Here is a 21,077-nt window from a genome sequence, read left to right on the forward strand (position 1 = left end):
AGTAATCAGTTAAAACTAATACATTGCATTAAGCTATTCTTTAGCATTTACTCTCAAATAAGGGGGAAGAAACACAGCAGTTTTAAGACATTACTGTTAGATGATGTCGATAATTCTGACCAACTGAGGCACAACTGTAGATGGTGACCAACAAGACATACTTAGGTCACTGAAACAGTAAGTGTACATTTACTTACAGTGCAACAGATGTATGTATTACCAGTGAAAAAAAACTCAAGAAGGTCCATCTAACTTCAATGTTATATGCAGTCTAATGTGCACTTAATGTAAAATGTATGAACACTGCCCCTAGGGCATGTGATTTCCTGGATCTGCATTACGCTATCTGACAGCAAAGAATCAGAATTCACTCCAGCTTCAAAATAACATACGTTAACTGCCCGTATTCATTTCAATCCCCGTGCAAAGTGCATTCTGTCGCTAGCTTTTAGCGCCTTACTTAATTTAACTTGATTATAATTGGAAGCATCTGACTATGATTTAGGCATGCTTATTGCTATAGAAGAAATAAGCCCATCTTCAAAATTACTGTGCAAGTATTTTAATGAGATTTGCACACATCTCAAAGAATTCTATTGTGTGACTCCCTGGTCTTGGAGTTAAGTCAGCTGTAGAAGAGTCAAGTGAAGAGTTCACTGATGAGGTCAGAGATGTTTCTGCTGATTTTCCTTGCGCATCAGCATCTGCATCTTTCTGACAGGATCTGTAGTTGCTCACAGAACCTGATCTCTGTGGAGTCGCAGTTCCAGACTTCGCTTCAATAATTTCATCTGTGGGACAAGGTGAAAGAGGAGGAAAATGAGGTATCAGTATCAAATCAGTTATAGCAACAGCAAATATCTTCCCCCTTCCAAACATTTAAATCTTTCTCTTTTTTAAGATCTTGATTAATATATAAGCAGCTTTTGCAAACTGTATGTGTTTAATACAAAATAAAAGCTTCAACATATGGTAACATAGAAACAAATGTCCTTACATGAATTTTTCCTGTTGTGTGAACTATGCTCCAGAACCATTTACTTCAGTTTTTAGACTAGCACTCACCATATTTTTCATTAACTAATTTCAGCTGTTAATAGTTCAATTTAGGTTACTTAAAATCCAGACAGCATCATAAGATTAAATCCAGTAACAGTTCAAACACTTTTTGCTAGCACCTACTTTATTTTTGTTCTATTTTTCTTTTCTTTGTACCTGGTTATTTATACTTTATTTTTATTACAATTCATTGATACATTAATTGCTATCATGTACTTTAACTTATCTTTCACTTTTGGAAGTTCATCCCTGCAGTACATTGTATTTTTGGGCTGCAGCAGCTTAAGTTTACCTTCAGTATGACCATGAAATACTTCCATCTTGGAAGTAATATTCTACTGAAGTATCTCTATTCATACTTTAAATACAGAACATTAGTTGGACTTTCACCTGTCACCAGAAAAGTTATTTGCAGGGTAAAATGGACACAGGAGAGACTGCCTTTTCATACCAAAGCTATTTTAAACTACAGTTTTGCAAGAGAACAGTTAACTGTGGTAGAGAGAAAGGAAAGTCAAATCAGCTTCACTGTTGGAAGAGAGATGGCAAATCCATGCCCTTGAGTTGTAGTGCATCAAGAACTGAAGCGGAGATTGCAGCAGGCTGCCCCCCACCTCCAGCTGCAGGGCGCTAGACAGTCATCTCTCCTCCAGCAGGCCTGGCATTTGTCCTAGACAGCAGCAGGTCACTGCAGGAATCCTGTATGCATACAGTCCCCTGTCTGAAGTACCACTGGATCTCAGCAAGCACCCGTATTGTCCAAAGGACTGAGGCAAGAATTGCACTGCCAGATCAGATCATATCAAACTGTGTAAGACACAGCCTCAGCCACCCTGCACTGTAAACCAGCCACACTCCAATGAATTCTTCTTCCATGCCACATGTTTTCCTAGGCCATGTCATCTACACCACTAGCTGTAGGTAATTCTGGTTTAGTCTACCATGCTGATAAACAAGCACTTGGGCTAGTGTTTAGTAGCTGCTCCATTCATGTTCAGGAAGGTATCCAACCAGGATTTCTATGCTGTGTTACTGTCACTCTTTAAAACAGTTCTTTCTATGGTTTACACCAATTGCTTTCCAGACTTCACTTACTGCAAGCATACAGCTTCTATCTCAAATTCTGTCTACTACTAGCATTGGCAGGTTGGCTCCGCCTGGGAGCTAACTCCTCAGCACACAATGGGGAAGGAAAATGGAAGGGCAAAAGTGAGAAAACTCAAAGGTAGATATAAACACAGTTTACTAGGAAGAAGAAAGAAAAAGAGGAGGGGAAAATAAGAAAAAAAGTCATGTAAAGACAACCAGTCACCACCTCTCTAAGGCAGACTGATGCCCAGCCAGTCTCAGGGCTATCTTCCCCAAAACCCCATCCCCTCAGATTCTTAGCAAAGAATAACATTACATGGCATGGAATATCCCTTTGGTCAGCCTGGTTCCGCACTCCAGCCTGCATCTCCTCCCAACTTCTTGCTCATCCCTGGTCTACTCATGGGGTGTGACAGAATGAGGAAGAAGACAGACTAGGTACTACGTAAATACTGCTCAGCAACAGCCAGAACGCTGGTGTGCTATCCGAGAGAACTGAGGCTGTTTAGTCTCAAAAGGAGATGGCTGAGAGAGGACCTTATTAACATATATAAGTATCTGAGGGGTGAGTGTCAAGAGGAAGGAGACAATCTCTTCCCAGCAGTACCTAGCAATAGAACAAGAAATAATGGGTTTAAATTAGAACATAGGAAGTTTCACCTCAACATGAGGAGGAACTTTTTCACTGTGAGGGTGACAGAGCCCTGGCACAGGCTGCCCAGGGAGGTTGTAGAGTCTCCTTCTCTGGAGACTTTCAAAACCCACCTTGACACGTTCCTGTGTGGCTGCCCTAGGGGATCCTGCTCTGGCAGGGGGGTGGACTAGATGATCTCTAGAGGTCCCTTGCAAGCCCAAACATTCAGTGATTCTATCGACACTCTTTCAGTCACAGAACCAAAACACAGCACCTTATAGCCTGCTATGAAGAAAATGAACTCCCATCTCATCCAGATCCAGTAAAGGAATTAAAGTTCAAGTCAACTTTAAACACCTAGATGTCAAGCTTTTTCTTCACTTGGGTATGTTACTCACACACTTATTTCAAATCTAAATTAAATTTGGGGGTGAGGGTCCAAAGGCAGTTTAGGTTGAGACAAACCTCACTCCTCACAGCCCTGTCTTCTTTTGCACTCACTGGTATTAGTGCTGATGCAGACCCAAAATGGAGCAGTTCAGGAGCTGATATAGCCAAAAGCCTATTATTTAACTGATGAAGCAACTAATGATCTGATCACAGGAACACTAAAGCAGAAAGGAACAAGGAAACACTAATACAGATTTAGATTGGCTTAAACTAATAAAGGGCAACAATTACTTCACTTCTAAACAAAATTATGACATGTTAGCATTTAGAATAATTTCCCATACAACTTCATTAACTTATATAATTCTTCATATACCATCAATGCTACGGAAGTCCAGTAAGTATGTCCTGCTGTCCACCTGATACAGCTGTAGACTCATTTTGGAATATGCACTTGTTACTGGATTCTTCCTTCGAACACGTAGATAATACGGATTTACAACCTAGTTCAAAGAGAAATTTGAGATAGTTACTATAGGTGTTGAAAAGCAGGGGGTTTTCTATGAATTTTTTTTTTAGTCAACAGAAAAACATTCATACAGCCCCCAACATGTTATTAGCAAGACTTTTTTTCCTGTCAGCATGTATAGCCTCCCTCAAGACCTTTCCTGCACAGCAAGCACAAGCAGTCACCACAGGCACATAAGATTAGGAGAACAGAAGAACACAGTTTCAGACTTCTAGGCTATGTAACTATGCAGCTCAAGAAAAAGTCTACTGTCGTCTGCTGTAAAGATCCTTTATTCTTTTACCTTCCATTCATAATCCAGTTGTTTAATTGCTCGACAAACTTCAGCCATGATATCATTTGGTCGACTCTGACTCCGTATTCCCAAGTGCCACTTCGCTCTTCTCACACCTTGGTGTTTTGACTTCTGTGGATTCAGCTCATCAAGAGTATGGCGAGGGCGAGGTGCTTCAGCTACTAAGAATGGCACTCTTTCAGGGTGAGGGCGAGACAGATGGTGATCATCAAGAAAAGAATCTGGTGGACTTGTAGCCAAGTAGAAGTCTTTGGCCTCATTCATTATTCTTCTGTTATCTATAATGAGGTGATAAGCAACTGCTAAAGGGTCCTGATGATTTCGGCTGTATAGACAACTTAGCACTTCTTCTTCAGTGCATTCAAATTTCTCACACACTTCTTTTAAGGCTTCATCATCAATCATGGTAGAGCTATACGATGGGTCTTCAGGAAATAAGTATTTTGGAAGGTCCTGCTTAAACCATTCATGTTCTCTGGATTTAAGAATAAAAAACCTCTGAGTATATTTATGTTAAGCATACCTTTTTCATATTAATATCTTAACATTAGTCTTTAAAATATAAAATCATTTCTCATCTGTATGGAAAGAATCACCGTTGTCAATCCTAGTACCCTTCCATGCAGCACAGACAATAAAACAGTATATAAAGTTATCACCAAGTCACAAGACTTTTGCTAGACATCTTGCAGAAGACTGGAAAAAATTCTTTTTCAAGTTTTTCAGCTATCTGCGCTCCAAAAATATCTCTGCATAACTCATCAAGCAGGTTTTTATATAAATGGCCTATTTTTTACTGCCACTATGTCGGTTTTGACATATTTTCAACTGAAATTATTATACCACTCACTTGAGTTGTGCCTCTATAAGAACACATATAACAACACATATCAAAATTAAGAAATGTTTACAATGAATAATTTTTTAGTAGATGTCTGGACATGGTTTTTTTGGACACTGAAGTCACATGTTCCTGACCCCAAAGAGGCTGCCCCATCATTTTTGCATTCAGAATGCCCCCAGCTGTCTCTTCAATATGTGATAGGGTTGAGGGCAGCTACAGAAGGGTCACTCTGTACCTCTTTACTAGTGCACACCCATGGACTGATATTCATAAGAGGGTGTCATGGGTTTGTGTCTGGCAAGGATTTTTGTCAGCGAGGCGAGGGCTGTACATGAGGGTTCCTCGGGAAAACTTCCAGAGACTCCTCCAGCCCCACGTAAATGTCAGACCCACCTCTGGCCAAGGCCAGGCCAGTCAGCACCTCTGCAATAAATTTATTTAAGAGGGGGAAACCCATTGGCCCAGTCTCTCTTCCTGTTCCTGTGTCCTGTCTTTTGTGTTGGGGAGTTTTTCTGTTGGGAGGAGGAGGGAGGTGAGAGGAAAGCAAAAAAAACCCCAATCTCAGTCAATGAGGAAGAGGGTGGAGAAGAGTAGAGCCCTGTAGTGAGATGGCAGGGAGGTGACTGCCTGACAACTGAGGTGATCAACAGTGCTGGTGGCAAGGACATCCAGGATGAGGCAGTACATGGAGAACCCCATGGTGGGGGGGAAAATAGACCACACTGAAGCAAGCCACGACCCCAAGGTCATCCCCACACTGATGGGAAGGGCTCACATGGACGGAAAGGACTGCCTCTCAAGAGATGGATGCCACACGGCAGCAGGGGAAGACTGCAAGGAGCCCTCATTCCTGTGAAGGAAGGATTGCCATGCACAATGACAAACAGACCAAGCACTCCATCGCCTTGTGCCAAGGGGAGGCAGAGGTAGTCAGGAAGAAGGGAGGCATGAGGGGAAAAGTGTATTTAAAAGCAGGTTGTATTTACTTTCTCTCACTATTCTATTCTAATCTAGTAAATTAGTGGTGGCAAGTTAAATTTATGGTTTTTCCCCAAGTCTAGTTTGGTTTTTCCTCATGACCAAAAGTGGTGAATGAACCCTCCCTGTCCTCATTTCTTGAGCCCTTTTAGTTTATTTTTGATCCCGCCTCATCCTCAAAGAAACAGGGGTGGGGTGAGGAGTGAGGAACCAGCTCCATGTTTCTTTGCGCTGGCAGAGGCAGCCAGCTCAAATCAGGAAAGTGAAAAGGAAAGATTCAAATGGAAACAAATACTTACATTGCCCAATCATGCAGCAAGAGTATAGCATGACATTGCTTTTGAAAATGTTCTAGCCTATAGAATAAAGACTTGTGACAGATTTAAAAGTAGGTATACTGATGTAATGGTTTCACCCTGGCCAGCAACTAAGCACCACACAGCTGCCCACTCACTCCCCTCCAGCAGGATGGCAAGGAGAATCATAAAGGTAAAGGCGAGAAAGAAAGAATTTCCTTCAGAAATACCAATAGAAGCATTTTGATTAACTAAGAACATCCAAAATACTGAAAAGAGTTACTATAACAAGGGAAAAGACATCATAGAAGGTCTCGAAGGTGCCATTTTGCATTTCCTTCACACACACACAAAAATAGCCCTCTCGGACAAAGAAGTGTAATTATTAATTGTCACCATGAGATGGTACCCAAAGTACAGTAAAAGCTTCAGTAGAGAGCCCAAACACCAGACTAAGCTCAAGGTCTATGTTTCAATAACACATCTCCCAGGCAAAACATCACTGAGTACTAAAAAGCACAACAAACTGTTAAAGTCAAAACAAGTCTTTAACACGTACCATAAAAAAAGGAAACATGGCACAGATCAGGTAAACTAGTGTCAAGAACAGATAAATCAATATTGTGACTCGCAACTATTAATAAATATAAATATAAAACCTAGAATTCCATCTAATACGCTCTGGCCAAATCTGTTATTATCTGAAACCCTCAAGGCCCATGCTGGGCACCAGAAAGGACTATTGTGTTTTAAACCCAGCTGGCAACTAAGTACCACACAGCCACTCATGTACTCCATGCCAGCGGGATAAGAGGCAGATATCAAGAGTGAAAATGAGAAACTTGTGGGTTGAGATAAAAACAGTTTAATAAGTAGGAAGAATTTTTTAAAAAGTAAGAGAAAAAAATCACAGAGATTGGAAAATAAAACCCAGCAGAGAAGTAACGCAAATGAAAACAACTGCTCACCACAATTGTTCACCACCAACTGACTGACACCTAGCTAGTCCCTGAACAGTGTTCCCCCTACCAACCTCCCCACTAGTTTTGTTGCTGAGCATGACATCCTATGGTATGGAATATCTCTTGGGTCACACTGTCCCAGCTGTGTGCCCTCCCAGCTTCCTGTGCACTCCTAGCCCACTCGCTTGGTGCAGTGGCGTGAGGAGCAGAAAAGACCTGACTCTAAGTTACTGCTGAGCAGTGCTTACACAAACGTTCATGTATTCACCACACAATTTTCAGTATAAATCAAAACCACAGCCCTACACAAGCTACCATGAATAAGATCAACTCTGTTCCAGCCAAAACCAGTACGATGGAATGCTGTGATTCTGAGAATATGCCTCAGCATATTGCATTGAGCAACATACACTTTCATCAGAAGCAAACAGTTAATCTGGAAGCAGAAAAATGTTTTCCTGTACTACTACAAAGCATAGCCCTAGTTGGATGACTGAACAAAGACGAGTATTTTGTTACTATCCACTGCAGTAGGCCTCCCCCCTGCAGGCACGGGCATCACTCCCAAGGATAAAGATATTCAATTAAACTCAGTTTGTCCTTTAAACTGTGAAGTGACATGTCTCATGGTTAATAGCATAGAACTGTTTAGGATTCAAAATCCATCCATGCTCTGTAACCAACATATCTCAACATCTTTTTCACATCTCATCTTTTCTGACTTATTCCTAACCACTCTAGTTTTACTTTTACATTGTCCCTAAGGTAGTATATTCGAGCTCTCTCTCCTTAAGAGCTTCTTACAAAGAAAACAGGAAAACCTAACTAAGCTGCTGCATGAAATACAGCTCTGTCGGCTAACAGGTTTGGGGTTTTTTAACCAACCCACTGTACACTTGTCGAAGCAGTTACCTTCTCCAGAATCAGCTTTTGAAATCTGTAGCCCATCGCTATCTGTACCGACAAGCTTTAACTTATCAGTATTTGATGCAAATCCACACAAATCCACGCTAGGGTTCTGAAGCCAGAAAGTGCTATCTTGCATGGGGAATATTCACAGTCCAAACGGAGGATTTTTCAGTCTCAAGAAATACCAATAAACAGTAGTTACCAAAGAGCGATAATGTCTTCTCAAGACATTTACAGTACAGAATAGTCGCTCTTAGGAGCAAAGAAATGTCCCATCGTCCGTCATCCCCCACCCCCACCCCTCTCCAGAGAAGTCAATACACTGTAGTTTTGCAAACTATTCTGCAGGTAAACAGCTTTGCTATAGCAGCCTTAACTGTAGAGTTTCTCAGAATTTCTGTATGCAATACATCTAACTTATTTTACTGTGACCGCCAACAGATACTTCATTCTCCAGAGATCTGAACCATCAGAGCTAAAGCCAAACCACTAGAAGTTGAATTTTTCATTTATATTTGTCTATACAACAGAGACAAGTTCTATGAATAATTTCTTTGTTCCGCATATTTACACCAAGACTACCATTCCAGCATCCTGTGATCAGGTATCAGGTAATGTTTTACCTAATGTCTCTGATTGTTGCTCTCTTCATTGGATCCACCTGCAGCATGTGCTTCAAAAGACTAATTACAGACGGATTCAGGTATTGAGGGGTATAAAAGATACCATCACATATCTTCTTAAAAAGGGTTGGCACATGATCATCATCAAATGGAAGTGTTCCACATAATAAAGCGTAGAGAATAACCCCACTGCTCCAAATATCTACTTCCGGGCCTGCATATAACCTGGGAAAAAAAAAAAGTTAACTATTAGTTATTTGTGTTTAATATGCTTAAACATATTTTCTTTTAACTCCCTACACTGTATCACAGTAATTTGAAGTATATGAACTCAGAAAACTGATCCGCAAATACTACACTATTCTAGTTCTATGCCATGCTTCCCTTCAAATTTACTGTCCTTCTCCTTCAAATACATAACAGGGCAGAAGTACATAGTTTTCCTCTATACCATATAACAAAAACAACAACTTAAGGCAATGGAAAACTGAAAGAAACTTGCATGCTAGGCCACGCTAGACATCGCTATAACCGTTTTAGGAGAATCTGTGCAGAGGCATCTGTCCCCCAAATCTGGGGGACTGAAAAGCTTAAGACAAGCCCATACAGCAGAACATGTCTGTGCTACTGCCCGAATGAAACACAGATTTGGCCTCAGATCAGCAAGAGGCAATATCGGGGTATGTAGCTCTAAGAAGCACAATTGACAGTCATTTAGTCCAACAACCTTTAGCATGAGTATCTACTCTGCAAAATATACTTCGGCTTCACAGCAGACTCGCCTGTAATTCTACCTGTATCTTTACTTCCAAGACCTAAGCTGTGAGTGAGATTTAAAAATCAATTCAGGCACACTAAACACATTGGGGTTGGGGCATCAGCCATCAGACAGCAACTCTACCTTATAGGAACTATTCAATGCTGGTTCACAGAAATATTAAATACTCATGAAAAATTATCGAGACAAAAAGTTCAGGCCACAGTTTCTCAGCAGCAAGCTTGTCAACTGAACGAGTTTTGCAGCCTCTAGAATCAAGCAGCAAAGCGAGTGAAGTACATGCACACATGTATCCAATAGAAAAGAAACTACCTTCCTGAAATTACTTCTGGTGCAGCATAGTTAGGGGAACCACAGCTTGTTCTTAAAAATTCTCCATCTGACATCATATTTGATAGACCTGAAAGTGTATAAGAGTAACTACTAAAAATTCAGAGAGTAAAATGATTTCATACTGCATACCACCTAAAATAAAACACTAGTAATTCATATAAGAAAACTGACAAATGTATTTCAGTAAAGAATTAACACTGTTTGGAATTACTGCAATTTTTCTATGGGCATGCCACATAATTCTCCATTTAGTTTACCAGAAATCTGAGTAACATCAATTCATTACTGCACACAACCTAGAAATATTTGAGAACATATTAATTCCAAGACAAAACACAGTTCAATTTGGATGACACAGGCAAGACATGACGAAAAAGTTACTCTTAAGGGAAATGCAGCAGCACAGCAAGATAGGATTTTGGTCATTAACAAGAACATAATAAAAAACCACATTTGCTTCTAAATGTCAAAGCAGAAGACGCGACCATGGAATTACCTAAAATTCTGTAAGGTTATATAGAAAAGGGGAACCGAGGAGTACGTGACTTTACCACAATTTAAACACCTATACCGCTCAGCCGGTTCCTGAATCACTGCAGTTCAATACATCCATTTTAGATATCCTATTAGTAACTACAGCATACTTTAGAGCTAGGCCATCCCTCCTCCTTCACTGGCCCTCAACATAGTCTGAGTAAAGAACTACCACTTCTAGAATAGCTAGTTTCAGAGCTTCTAGTTTCATCAGTGGAGGCTGCACAATCAAGAAGATCATAAGCCAGAGAACTCAGTCTCAAAGGAGGAATCATGCCCTTTAACTGCGGGGAGGGGGGATGAAAGAGTAGAGCTTGGCTAGCTTTCATATCCTAATACATAAAAGGTTTTACTAAGCTCTTGTTTAATATACTAGTCACAATTAACTGAGTGCTACAGCTTTGCAGATACTTGAGATAGCTTTATAAGCTACTATATCTCTTTTCTTCACCAGGTAAACCCAAAGCATTTTCTACACACAAGAAATCAGTATGATTCCAGTGTCCACATACTTTAACATCATAATTTTAAAATAGAATACTCAGCATTACCAAGCACATTTCAGAGACCAGCAAGCACTTTACAAGGACAGGTATTATCCACTATGTATGCAAGCGATATGATGATACAGCAATGAGCACCTTATTATGCTTATATGCTGGGGTTTCCTGCTTCAGATAGTTCCAAGAACTAGCTACCAGTCTCCTCAGCAGCTGTGTCACAAACAACTAGTATAAATAGTTAATCTTTCTGATTAGTTAGGCAGGTATAGAGCCAAAAATACCACAGGAGTTAGCTGTTCTTATTTTACCTTCTATGCCTTAATTACACTTTGTTAACCCCATCTTTGAAGTTTTTAAAGTGAATTTAGAGTAGTGTAACAGGAGTAGTGTATTTTACTATAGTAATGTGGTACTTTAACATGACGAGCTACCCTTGCACCCTACTTCCAGGAGAGCCAAACATCTACATTTCACAGATGAAACGTCCTTGCACCATACTTTGAAGAGAGCCAAGCATTTATATTTTACAGATTGTGAAACAGGCAACAGGAGCAAATTCTGAAGTGGAAAGGTCAGGAATTAAGTCAATTTTGCACTTCAGGAAAAAATATTGTTAAGCAAAACCAAAAATCAGTTTATACTTTCACACCGCCAGCAGAAAGCTTGAGAGGAAAACAAATTCTACACATGTGCAAGAATATAATTTTGGTTTACATTCATATTGTTCTTTTATTGTGTCCCACCATCAGTATATTCAAGTATATACACTTTATTAAATATTTCACATAGTAATTAACAGGATCTAAATAACACCCTAAATGCAATCAGATATAAAACAGCAACGCTTACCGAAGTCAGCTATCTTGGCATTCATATGTGCATCTAGCAGCACATTTTCAGGTTTCAGATCTCTGTGTACTACCATGTGCCTGTGACAGTAATCCACACCAGAAAGGATTTGCTGGAACAGACGTCTACTTTCCTTCTCATCAAGCTAAGACAGACAAAGGTTTTAAAAAATGAGAGAGTGGAAGATAACTTGGTTTTACTTTTACAAAAGGTGAATTTCCTCATGACCTGATGTTCCAGAACTTGTAGCTGAAAGCTTCACAGTTTATATCATATTTGTATCACAGCTCTAAAATGACAAATAAAATACATCCACTCACTCAGAAAGTCACTAAAATTTCTCAGTCACACTTTTGAAATTGGTTAGGTAGATGTTACATACTCAGTAACTAGAAATATTGGTACTCAAACATTATCTACACCCTTAGCAGCTAGGCCCAAAAAGCAGACTTAGCTAGGCATTTCCTACAAACATGCCCTAACCCATATCAAGGTTTGCTCCCAGAACTAGCTGAAAGTGTCCCGTCTAGAGGGTTTGTCACACAACATCAGAGCTTTCACAGAAATTGTTCTACTACTCAAAGATGGTAATAAGGGCACAACACTAGCTCTCCAATAATGGGTTACACAGAAAAAAAATTTTTCAGCTACTCCAGCTGGATACATATCCATACACTTTGTACCTAGTAACTGTAAACTAATGTATTCCAGAGAAGTAAAATGCTATGACAAAGTCATATATAAGATCTGAAATACATTAACATATAATTACTTCTACTTTCAGATGTAGTCATAAAGTATATTCTAAACATTAAGAGCAAAATCAGTGCTCAATCACAAAAACAAATCTTCATTTAACAGGGCATTTAACTGCTCCTGGCCCCTGGTAATGGGGTTAGCATGAGTAACACCATTTTCTGAGGCAAGAAGCCATTTTCTGCAACCAAACGAGCCACATACTTATGCCTCATTATCAGGCCGTGAATGTCTGTGGACCAAGTAGACAAATCAAAACAGATTTCTTCTTCCCCTCCCTACTGGCCTCAAGATTCCTGGGCACCAGGCTGTTTACTCCCTTCCTTACTGGCCTTGAAGGTTCCAGGCACTCATCCAGCCCAGTGGCAGTGATGACTCCCTCAAACAGAGCAGTTTAACAGCACCACAAGCACTGTTCGTAAAATCACAGCTACAAACACTAAGTGGGGAACTTGGACCAAAACCACTGCTGAACAGACAGCGAGACCTGTGACCCCTCTGCTTCCTCGGAGGACTGAGTGACTCTCACTCCTTCATGTGATTTTTGAGTCCAGACTGTAATTGTCATATTAATACAGCAACGTGTTCAAACTTGCCCTGATCTACTAAGAGACTAGGTGATCAGAAAGCATAAGTTAAGTTGTATTATAAATTCTATGTTACACTAGTGTAAGCTGTAGTACCTTGATTCTGCTTGTAGAAATCTTGTGCCACTCTGATCATACATTCTGTGCTACACTAATTATACTATCTCATTAAGAGAATGAGGCTTCAATTACATTACCCTGCCAAAATCCCAAAGATCTCAAAAAGGAACTGTCTGTCCCCTCAGTAATGTTGAAAAAGCAGTAACAGAATGCAAGTCGTTGATCTGCAAAGCTGGACTACTTCTTACCCTTCCATTTTTACAGATATAATCAAACAGTTCTCCTCCCGAAACATACTCCATCACCATGAAAATGTCAGTTGGTGTACTGATGACCTGGTACCTGATAAGAGAAGGTATCTGTTAGTCTACATACTCAGTAAAAGATGTTAGTTACATTTAGTTAAAACCACAGTTGTACAAAAAGTCAGATGAAAATATACTTGAAAATATACTAGCCATCATATCTGAGAGGTCCTGGCAGTCTGGTGAGGTTCCCACAGACTGGAAAAGGGCGAACATAACCCCCATCTTTAAAAAAGGGACCGAAAACAACCCGGGTTAACTACAGACCAGTCAGCCTTACCTCTGTGTCAGGTAAAATCATGGAACAGATTCTCCTGGCAGCTGTACTAAGGCACAGTAAAAACAATCAAGTGGTTGGTGACAGCCAACATGGCTTCACTAGGGGCAAGTCGTGCCTGATTAATTTAGTGGCCTTCTACAACAAAGCCACAGCACTGGTTGACATGGGAAAAGCAACGGATGTCATTTTGCTGGACTTGTGCAAGGCATTTGACACTGTCCCACATGACATCCTGGTCTCTAAAATGGAGAGACACGGATTTGACAGATGGACCACTCGGTGGATAAAGAACTGGCTGGATGGTCACGCTCAAAGATATCTGCTAAAGCCATGAATTATATTTTTTATAAATGAGATCAATCTTGCAGATTAGACAGTCTAGTTCATAAAAGATAAACAGATTTATTCAGCTTAATCATCTTCTACAGCTTGCCCTTCTCTCCACAAGGAAGAGAAAAAATTCTCCCCATAATTCCCTGAGAAAGAAACTGTCACCTGAAACTTGTTAAGCTAACTTACTTTAGCAAAAACTCCACAACTACACATTCCTGTTCCAATCCCACATCTCAGTTGATACATGGACACTTCCTATTGTTTTGCCTCCTTCACGAACACTAACGCGCAGCACTAGCCATTTTGCAGCTAAATCAGCTCAACAGTATTCTGAAAACTAATCCACTGAAAAAGTCAGTCAGTTGATCTTACATAATCCACTTTAGCTTAATGGTAAGAGCTACTGCCAAATTAAAGGGACTGTATAGTGATGGCATCTGTCAGTGGCAGCAGGGTCTTCAGACAAGAGTGCCACTGAAATAAAACTAGTATCAACACCATGAATAAGACAGTGGAAGTCTTCCACACTCTGGAGGTGCAGGTCAACTTTACAGGAAATGAAAGTAAAAAAAGTGGCACTTATAATTTATTTCCTCAGACAAAACATTAGGTGTCTGCTTTGGGGCGTATTTAACTGTCCTCTGAACATCACTGAGGAACTATGACCAACTAATAAAGAGGCACACTGTAAATACCACATTTAGACACGTGGTGGCAGCTATACTAAAGAACTCAAAAATACCTATCACATTTAACAGACTGCACATCCTTATTCAGAAAACATCTCACAGAGCATCATTTACATCAGAAAACCATAGATCACTGACCAGTACGTCACTAAAAACATATTTCAAGTAAGAAAACACAATAAACTTACTGCAGAAATGCCCTTTACAATCTTGTTCTAATACATTTTCTTAGAAGAAAAGGGGTCATACATAACAGAAAAAGAAAACTAAAGTAGCTGTTAAAGGCAGAAGTGAATGCTACTAGAAGTAGCATAACATACCATTACATTTTATACACCTGTCCAAAGAATTTGTAAGCAGAGACTTAATGGAAGCTCTCCAGCCTGCAGAGAAGATCAGTTTTGTGAAAATGCATTACAGAGGACACTGGAAATAGCTGTATACTTGGAAGGAAGATGATTACATTCCTGACAAGATACTGCTAGTAGTGTTACATCCCATAGACAGAAATGTGTAAAATGGGCCTCGGAAAAAAATGCAAGGAAAGATATCAACTGTGGCTGGCACCCTTGAGGAGGTAATTTTTGTATGGGCCCTTGGCAATCAAGGACTATCAATCATGTCTTCAAGGACAATAAAGTGTGGCTGTTCCCTGGAGGAACACATGGATTAGCAGACTCTAGAGAAGAAGGACTCCACAAAGAAGGACTTTCTATGGGAAGTCTGTGAAAAGACCCCTCGCCATCAGCCACAAGGGATCATCAGAGACCACCGAAGATCTCCAGGGAAGCCTTTCAGAGATCCAGGCAGCACACTTAGTAACTATGTATATATGATAATTCGTTCCTGGAAATAGAATGAATATGTATAATCTTTCCAGGAAAACTGATGCCTATGCATGTAACAGGTGGATATAAGCTTGGACAGGTAACAGACATGGCATGCATGGTAGGTAGAATTATGCCCCCATGCACCTGGCCGCAATAAAGAAATGCCTGCTTTCTAATACCAACATTGAGTGTTAGAGTTCTTCACTGACCAGATTTGGTAACAGTAAGCATTGCCTTTTAAACGTGTTTCAGATCAGTGAGAGCAAAAAAAAAACCAAACAAGAAAGAAAAAGAGATTACAATATGCAAGCAAAACTTACAGCTTAATTATATGAGGATGCCTGAAGAGTTTGAGATTCTGGATCTCTCTGCGGATTTTTCCTACAACATCAAGGCTGCGGATCTTCTGTCGATTCAGGATCTTCACTGCTACTTTGTGCCCAGTTAACTCATGCTTCCCCACTGCAAGAAACAAGGAAGTATTGAGTCAGGGTTTTCAATTGCTCTGTAAGGACAAGAAATAAAAGTCAAGATGCTAGCATTCCACATATACCCATTACCTCTGAGGAAGCTGAAAACCAGATGGCACATGCTTTCTCCTGCCCTACTCCAGTTTCTCCCACAATTCTATCACAAGAAAATGAACGGGATATGCAACAAAACCCCTATATCTAACCCTCAGAAGTCTTGCAGCATGACTGCAGCACTACTGCAAACAAAGCAAGCATACCCTGATGCACTGCCATCCTTGTTAATCAGGGACACCATTTTGTCTCCCTGTACAAGTAATTTCAAGTTTCTGGCTCACTTGGTAACCCACTCAGTCATGTTTTCCCACAACTCTTGTGTTCTATCTGCAAGGATCACTCTTATTGAGTGATCCAGAAACCTATTCCAGCCATTACTCTGAATTACCACTAGGAGTTTCTGACCCGTTTACTTGAAAAATAATTAATCTGTCCTTGAACAGTCTGATCCTATATAACCTCCAGTCTGTGCAGTAAACACCAGAGCTTTATTATTTAAAATAAATTTTATTATGTAAAGCATTCAAGTCCAATAACAACTACAAAGAATAATGCAAACATGCAACCTCATCCATTCCTCACATTTCTTGGACAGTAACCTCTCTAAAAAGTCCTCAATTCTGCAGGTACTATTGAAAGTAGCTGCAAAGTTTCTACAAGAACTTTTCTTAAATCCAACATTGGATCACAGATAAAACACAGAAGGTTAAGCAGCTCTTCCACTAGAAGGTTTCACCATCTGCACTAGTTTCTACATGCAGTAACTATATTACTTTAACTTGCCACCCTGATTTCTGCTTTTTAAAGTTAAGGCAGATTTAAGTGACACCTGCACAGTTCATTCCTGTCCACTTCATTCCTGTCCACTTCTAACAGACCTGTACTGAACACGTTACTCACTCGTTTGGGTACCTCTCCTCACTTGAGGATTTAACTAAGCCCAGGCTTCAACCTTTGTTTAAATATATCCACGGGAAGCTGTGATAAACCACACTGATCCACAGAAATCTTTCTACATTAAATAGAACTCAGACAGAATTAGCAGCACCTATCAATCCATAAATTTCACTCCCAACACAAGACTCTTCTGCTGCCTTTTACCTCTATGTTGAGCTAAAAACCAATGGAGGTGTAAAAAGAAATTCTCAGCACACAGAAATAATGAGTGATTACTCTTACAACAAAGAAATAGTCCCTGTGTACAACAAAGCTGATAGTTACCTCCCTCCAGGAATTTAGACAAAGCAGTGAATTACCCAAGAACCAGAACCATCACAATGCCCCACATGTCTTTTGTACATAAATATACAGAAAAGCTCCAACTGCAAGGCAAAAAACACATCCCCTCATTCAGAGGATCCAATAACCGAGATACTGAACAGGCACATTTGCACTGCTGAGGAATGCAAGACTAAACCCATACCCACCACAAGGTCCAGAGATCACAAAGCACTGGTAGGTGAGTGCCTAGAACCGTGAAATCACCTTCTCTTGTGAATTTGCTTCCAAAAAGCTCTACAAGTATGGCAATTGCATCCCCTTTGTCTTCTTCAGTTCAAATGCAAGTGACGAGTTAAAGGAAAAACCCCAAGGAGTAATGAATCACTGACAGAAAACATGATTTTCAACTATTCCATTTCAATGGCAAAGTCTCTGCCTATCAATCATGTGAAGAGAAGTAAGACACAAGTACTTTGGGAAAAACAAAAAAAAAAACAAAACAAAAAACAATCCCTACACAAAGTTAAAATTTAAGACTAATTTTTGTTAGTAAGAAATAATTTCTTAGAAACTAACCAAAAATCAGTTAGATACACGAATTTGCTTTACAAAGTACATTTAAGGTGCTGTTTATTTTAATCGTATATATATATTCTACACTGTAGCAGATATTCAGTTCTGACACGCATTCCGTTGTAAAGCCTCATTTAGCAGTCAATTTGTTTCATTTCTGATTTGACAGTCTACCTTAGACAAAATTAGAACTTCGTTAGAATTCAAAAACAGGGAAGGCTCACAAATACAAAGTAATGAAAATTAATTTATGTTAGTCACCCTAAGCCTCAACCAGCTATCAGTCTTTCAAAAGAATCACTGCAAAAAGTTCACTTTACAGACCTACTATTTCCTTGTACTTCTTTATTCTCTGACAATACACAATTGCCTTCAAGCTTCACTACTGGCCATACACAACACCAAGACTTCCAAGACAGAGATAGTCTCAAAGCAGCAGTGACGACTTCCTTTAGCTGTTGAAATGCAGGAGCAAAGGTCTCAGTTCGGTGTGTCTTCACTGAGAAAAGAAAACTGATTACAAGGCCATCCAGAACAAATGTAACATTCTTATGAAATGCAGGTATCAGTCACAAAGCTTGTAAAAAGAGACCTGAACAATCACCTGTTGTTTTATTGAAACATTTACACAATAGGTAAAAACATCAACTCGAGGCTCAAAGCAGTCTTTAAAAGTATAAGCTAACAAATGTCTTCACCAACACTAAAACATCCCATGAGTCAATGCTGTACAAAGGTACATTGCTGCACATTACAGAGCAAAATGATCTTCACTGTCCATTTCGAGGTCTTCTGTGATTGCCTTGACCAAGAAGACCTAAATAGATCCATTTTGCAGTCTAACACAAACCAGGGCTTTTAACCTAGGTTTACAGACTGCAAGAATTACTGTATATTTACAACCTCAAGTAGTATCCCTCATTTTCTCAGTACAAATCACTGGAAGTCTCACTACTCTTCCTTTTACAAAAGCTAACTTTATTTCCAAAAATATATGGAAACAGAAGTCTGGGTTTGGTTTTAGCACGAAATGTCAGCAGTGTTCTCAGGGAAAAAAATACATAAATTTTAAAAATAACGAAAGTAGAGATAGATGTTTTACACTGAACTCTGGTAAAGTTTAAACAAGAACACGTCTCACATAATTGCTTTAGGTTCAGTACTCTCTTCTACCCCACACCTTCCCACTTCTGTGACATTTTAGTTTTGCCTAGATACGGGCTTCTAGAAACACACAGCTCCTACATGACTGTCCGTCTGAGGCACAATCAAGTGAACTGATTGAGTCAGTAGCTAACTCGGGCTAGTACAGCCAGATGAACAGTTAAACTGGAAAAACATCCTATGGGTAACAGTTGTCTGTGAGGGTAAAAGGGTAAGCAGCAGGGTTAATTAACTGAAAAACACCCTGGAATCCGGAGACCTTTAACAATTACTACGTAAAGCACTGGTTTTTCTACTTCCATCTTTTCAGGCTGCCGCCACTATTAAAGATCCACTTTCAATAAGTTATTTGCCTGACCCTCTACATGATGCGAGCTCAAAGAAAACTCTAACTGAATTTTAAAAATGAACACATCTTTTACAGTTTTTCACTTTATTGATGAAACCATACCAGTCAAAAAAAGAGGAAAATTAAATCACAAAACTGGTACTAAATGAAGAAAATGTGTGCTCCGGAGGAAATGAGATGCATTTTATTACTGAGTATAGTTAAAGCCAAACAAAACTAACACAGTACATCACTTAAGGAAAAAAAAAAAAAAAAAGGACAAAAAAACCACCTTGAAACAATTTGCATATGGAAGCAGAGCATCAGTCCACAAACACCTTGATTCCAGATACTAAAACTCACAAGCCACTTCAGGAAGGTACCAGTATGCAGAAAGATTCTGCATTTCACCACAAGGTGATTTCTACCCCATTTTTTTAAAAAAAATATGTTCTGACATGCATGTGTATACTCCTCACATAAACAACAGTTACAAAGACTCTAAAAGAACACCTAAGAACAATCACATAAGGTACAGAGGGGAATAGAGCAATAATAAAACCGGTAGCTATTTTTTTTAAGTGTTTCAAGCTAACTGTATTTCATCAAATATTATTAGGACTGATGTCATATATATGACATCAGTCATATGTATATAATAACATACTAATAATGTTATTACTATTATGTATTTATCTATATATTAGTACATAATATATGTATATAATAACATACTAAAACTCTAACAGTAGCTCCACGAATTGATCATCTTCCAAGCTTTTAACTTCAGATATGTTTTTCCCAATACAGATAAGAACAGCAGCAGTCATTCAACAGCACTCTCCGAAACTTAAGAGCATACAAGAGGACATGTGCGGGTATGCCAACCTCAGTTTTGTGCAGTGCGACGACAGAAGTGCTAAGTTCCCAAAGAAAGAAGCGATATTCCAGCTGCCACTTGGGGCTCACAGCTCCCAAAAGGGTGAGGGTGTCACTTTATAAGCTTGCCTTGCAAAAGCAGACTTGAAGGGCTGTACTCTCAAAATATTTTCCACTGCTTTCCTATATATTCTTAGAGACAAATACACTTCTGTTTTCTATACATTAGTAATGTCTTCAGAACATGCCAATGGTTGAAACAGCTTGTGCAGAGAACATAACTTTCTCAGCGCAGATGTTGCTAGTGTATCACGTTTAAAGTCAGCTAGCACACTAAAAAAACAGGGTAAGCTGTGGTACTTTTACCAGTTATAATCATGAGTAATTTATTAGGTTAACCACAAAAAAAAAATCATACGAAAGAATACAATCTTAGTCTAGACTAACTCACTTGTGAAAATATGTTTTCAATGTGCATACCCCAATATCTGAACAACTCTCACAAACACAGCAGGAACGATGTAAGCTAATGTGCAGTTTTTCCACCTGTGGTGGACAGTACCAAGGGAGAGTTTAATTTCTATTTTATTTCTACGAGGCTTCAAATTTGCTGCACAGCATCTGCACCCCTACTGGGAAAATTTTTTTAAGTTTGAGCTGAAAACTTTGACAATCACTCGTTAACTAGATTTAGTTAAAGCCTTTCCATATCTGCGTGCTGTTGTCAGTTATTCCAACAACCCCAGACTCATCCCTTTTTATGCTTTTTCTCTCTCTGCAGTGGGAGAAATCTTGCCCTCCCTATGAGGACACCACGCGTTAGCACTTGTGCAGGAAAACACAACGGACAAGCCCGCTCGGTAATTAAGACTCATCGACTACGTGGCCGGCGCTATTTTAAATAAAGGCAGCATCCCTAGCTTACAGCATTTCCATAGAT

The 21,077-nt window shown here is 39.6% G+C and overlaps 1 protein-coding gene across 1 annotated transcript; it reads right to left on the reverse strand.

Moving 5' to 3' along the window:
- Positions 1-307: 307 nt before the first annotated feature.
- PRKAA1 (protein kinase, AMP-activated, alpha 1 catalytic subunit) lies at positions 308-15,907 on the reverse strand (the record flags this gene model as incomplete). Its single annotated transcript, XM_009877240.1, has 8 exons — positions 308-791; positions 3,549-3,675; positions 3,985-4,471; positions 8,609-8,833; positions 9,699-9,786; positions 11,606-11,750; positions 13,257-13,350; positions 15,766-15,907. Coding segments are annotated over 8 exons (1,553 nt in total), but the record flags the coding sequence as incomplete, so codon positions are not given.
- Positions 15,908-21,077: the final 5,170 nt, after the last annotated feature.

This window comes from Apaloderma vittatum, unplaced genomic scaffold (genome assembly GCF_000703405.1).
Source record: "Apaloderma vittatum isolate BGI_N311 unplaced genomic scaffold, ASM70340v1 scaffold17929, whole genome shotgun sequence".
Classification (NCBI taxonomy): domain Eukaryota; kingdom Metazoa; phylum Chordata; class Aves; order Trogoniformes; family Trogonidae; genus Apaloderma; species Apaloderma vittatum.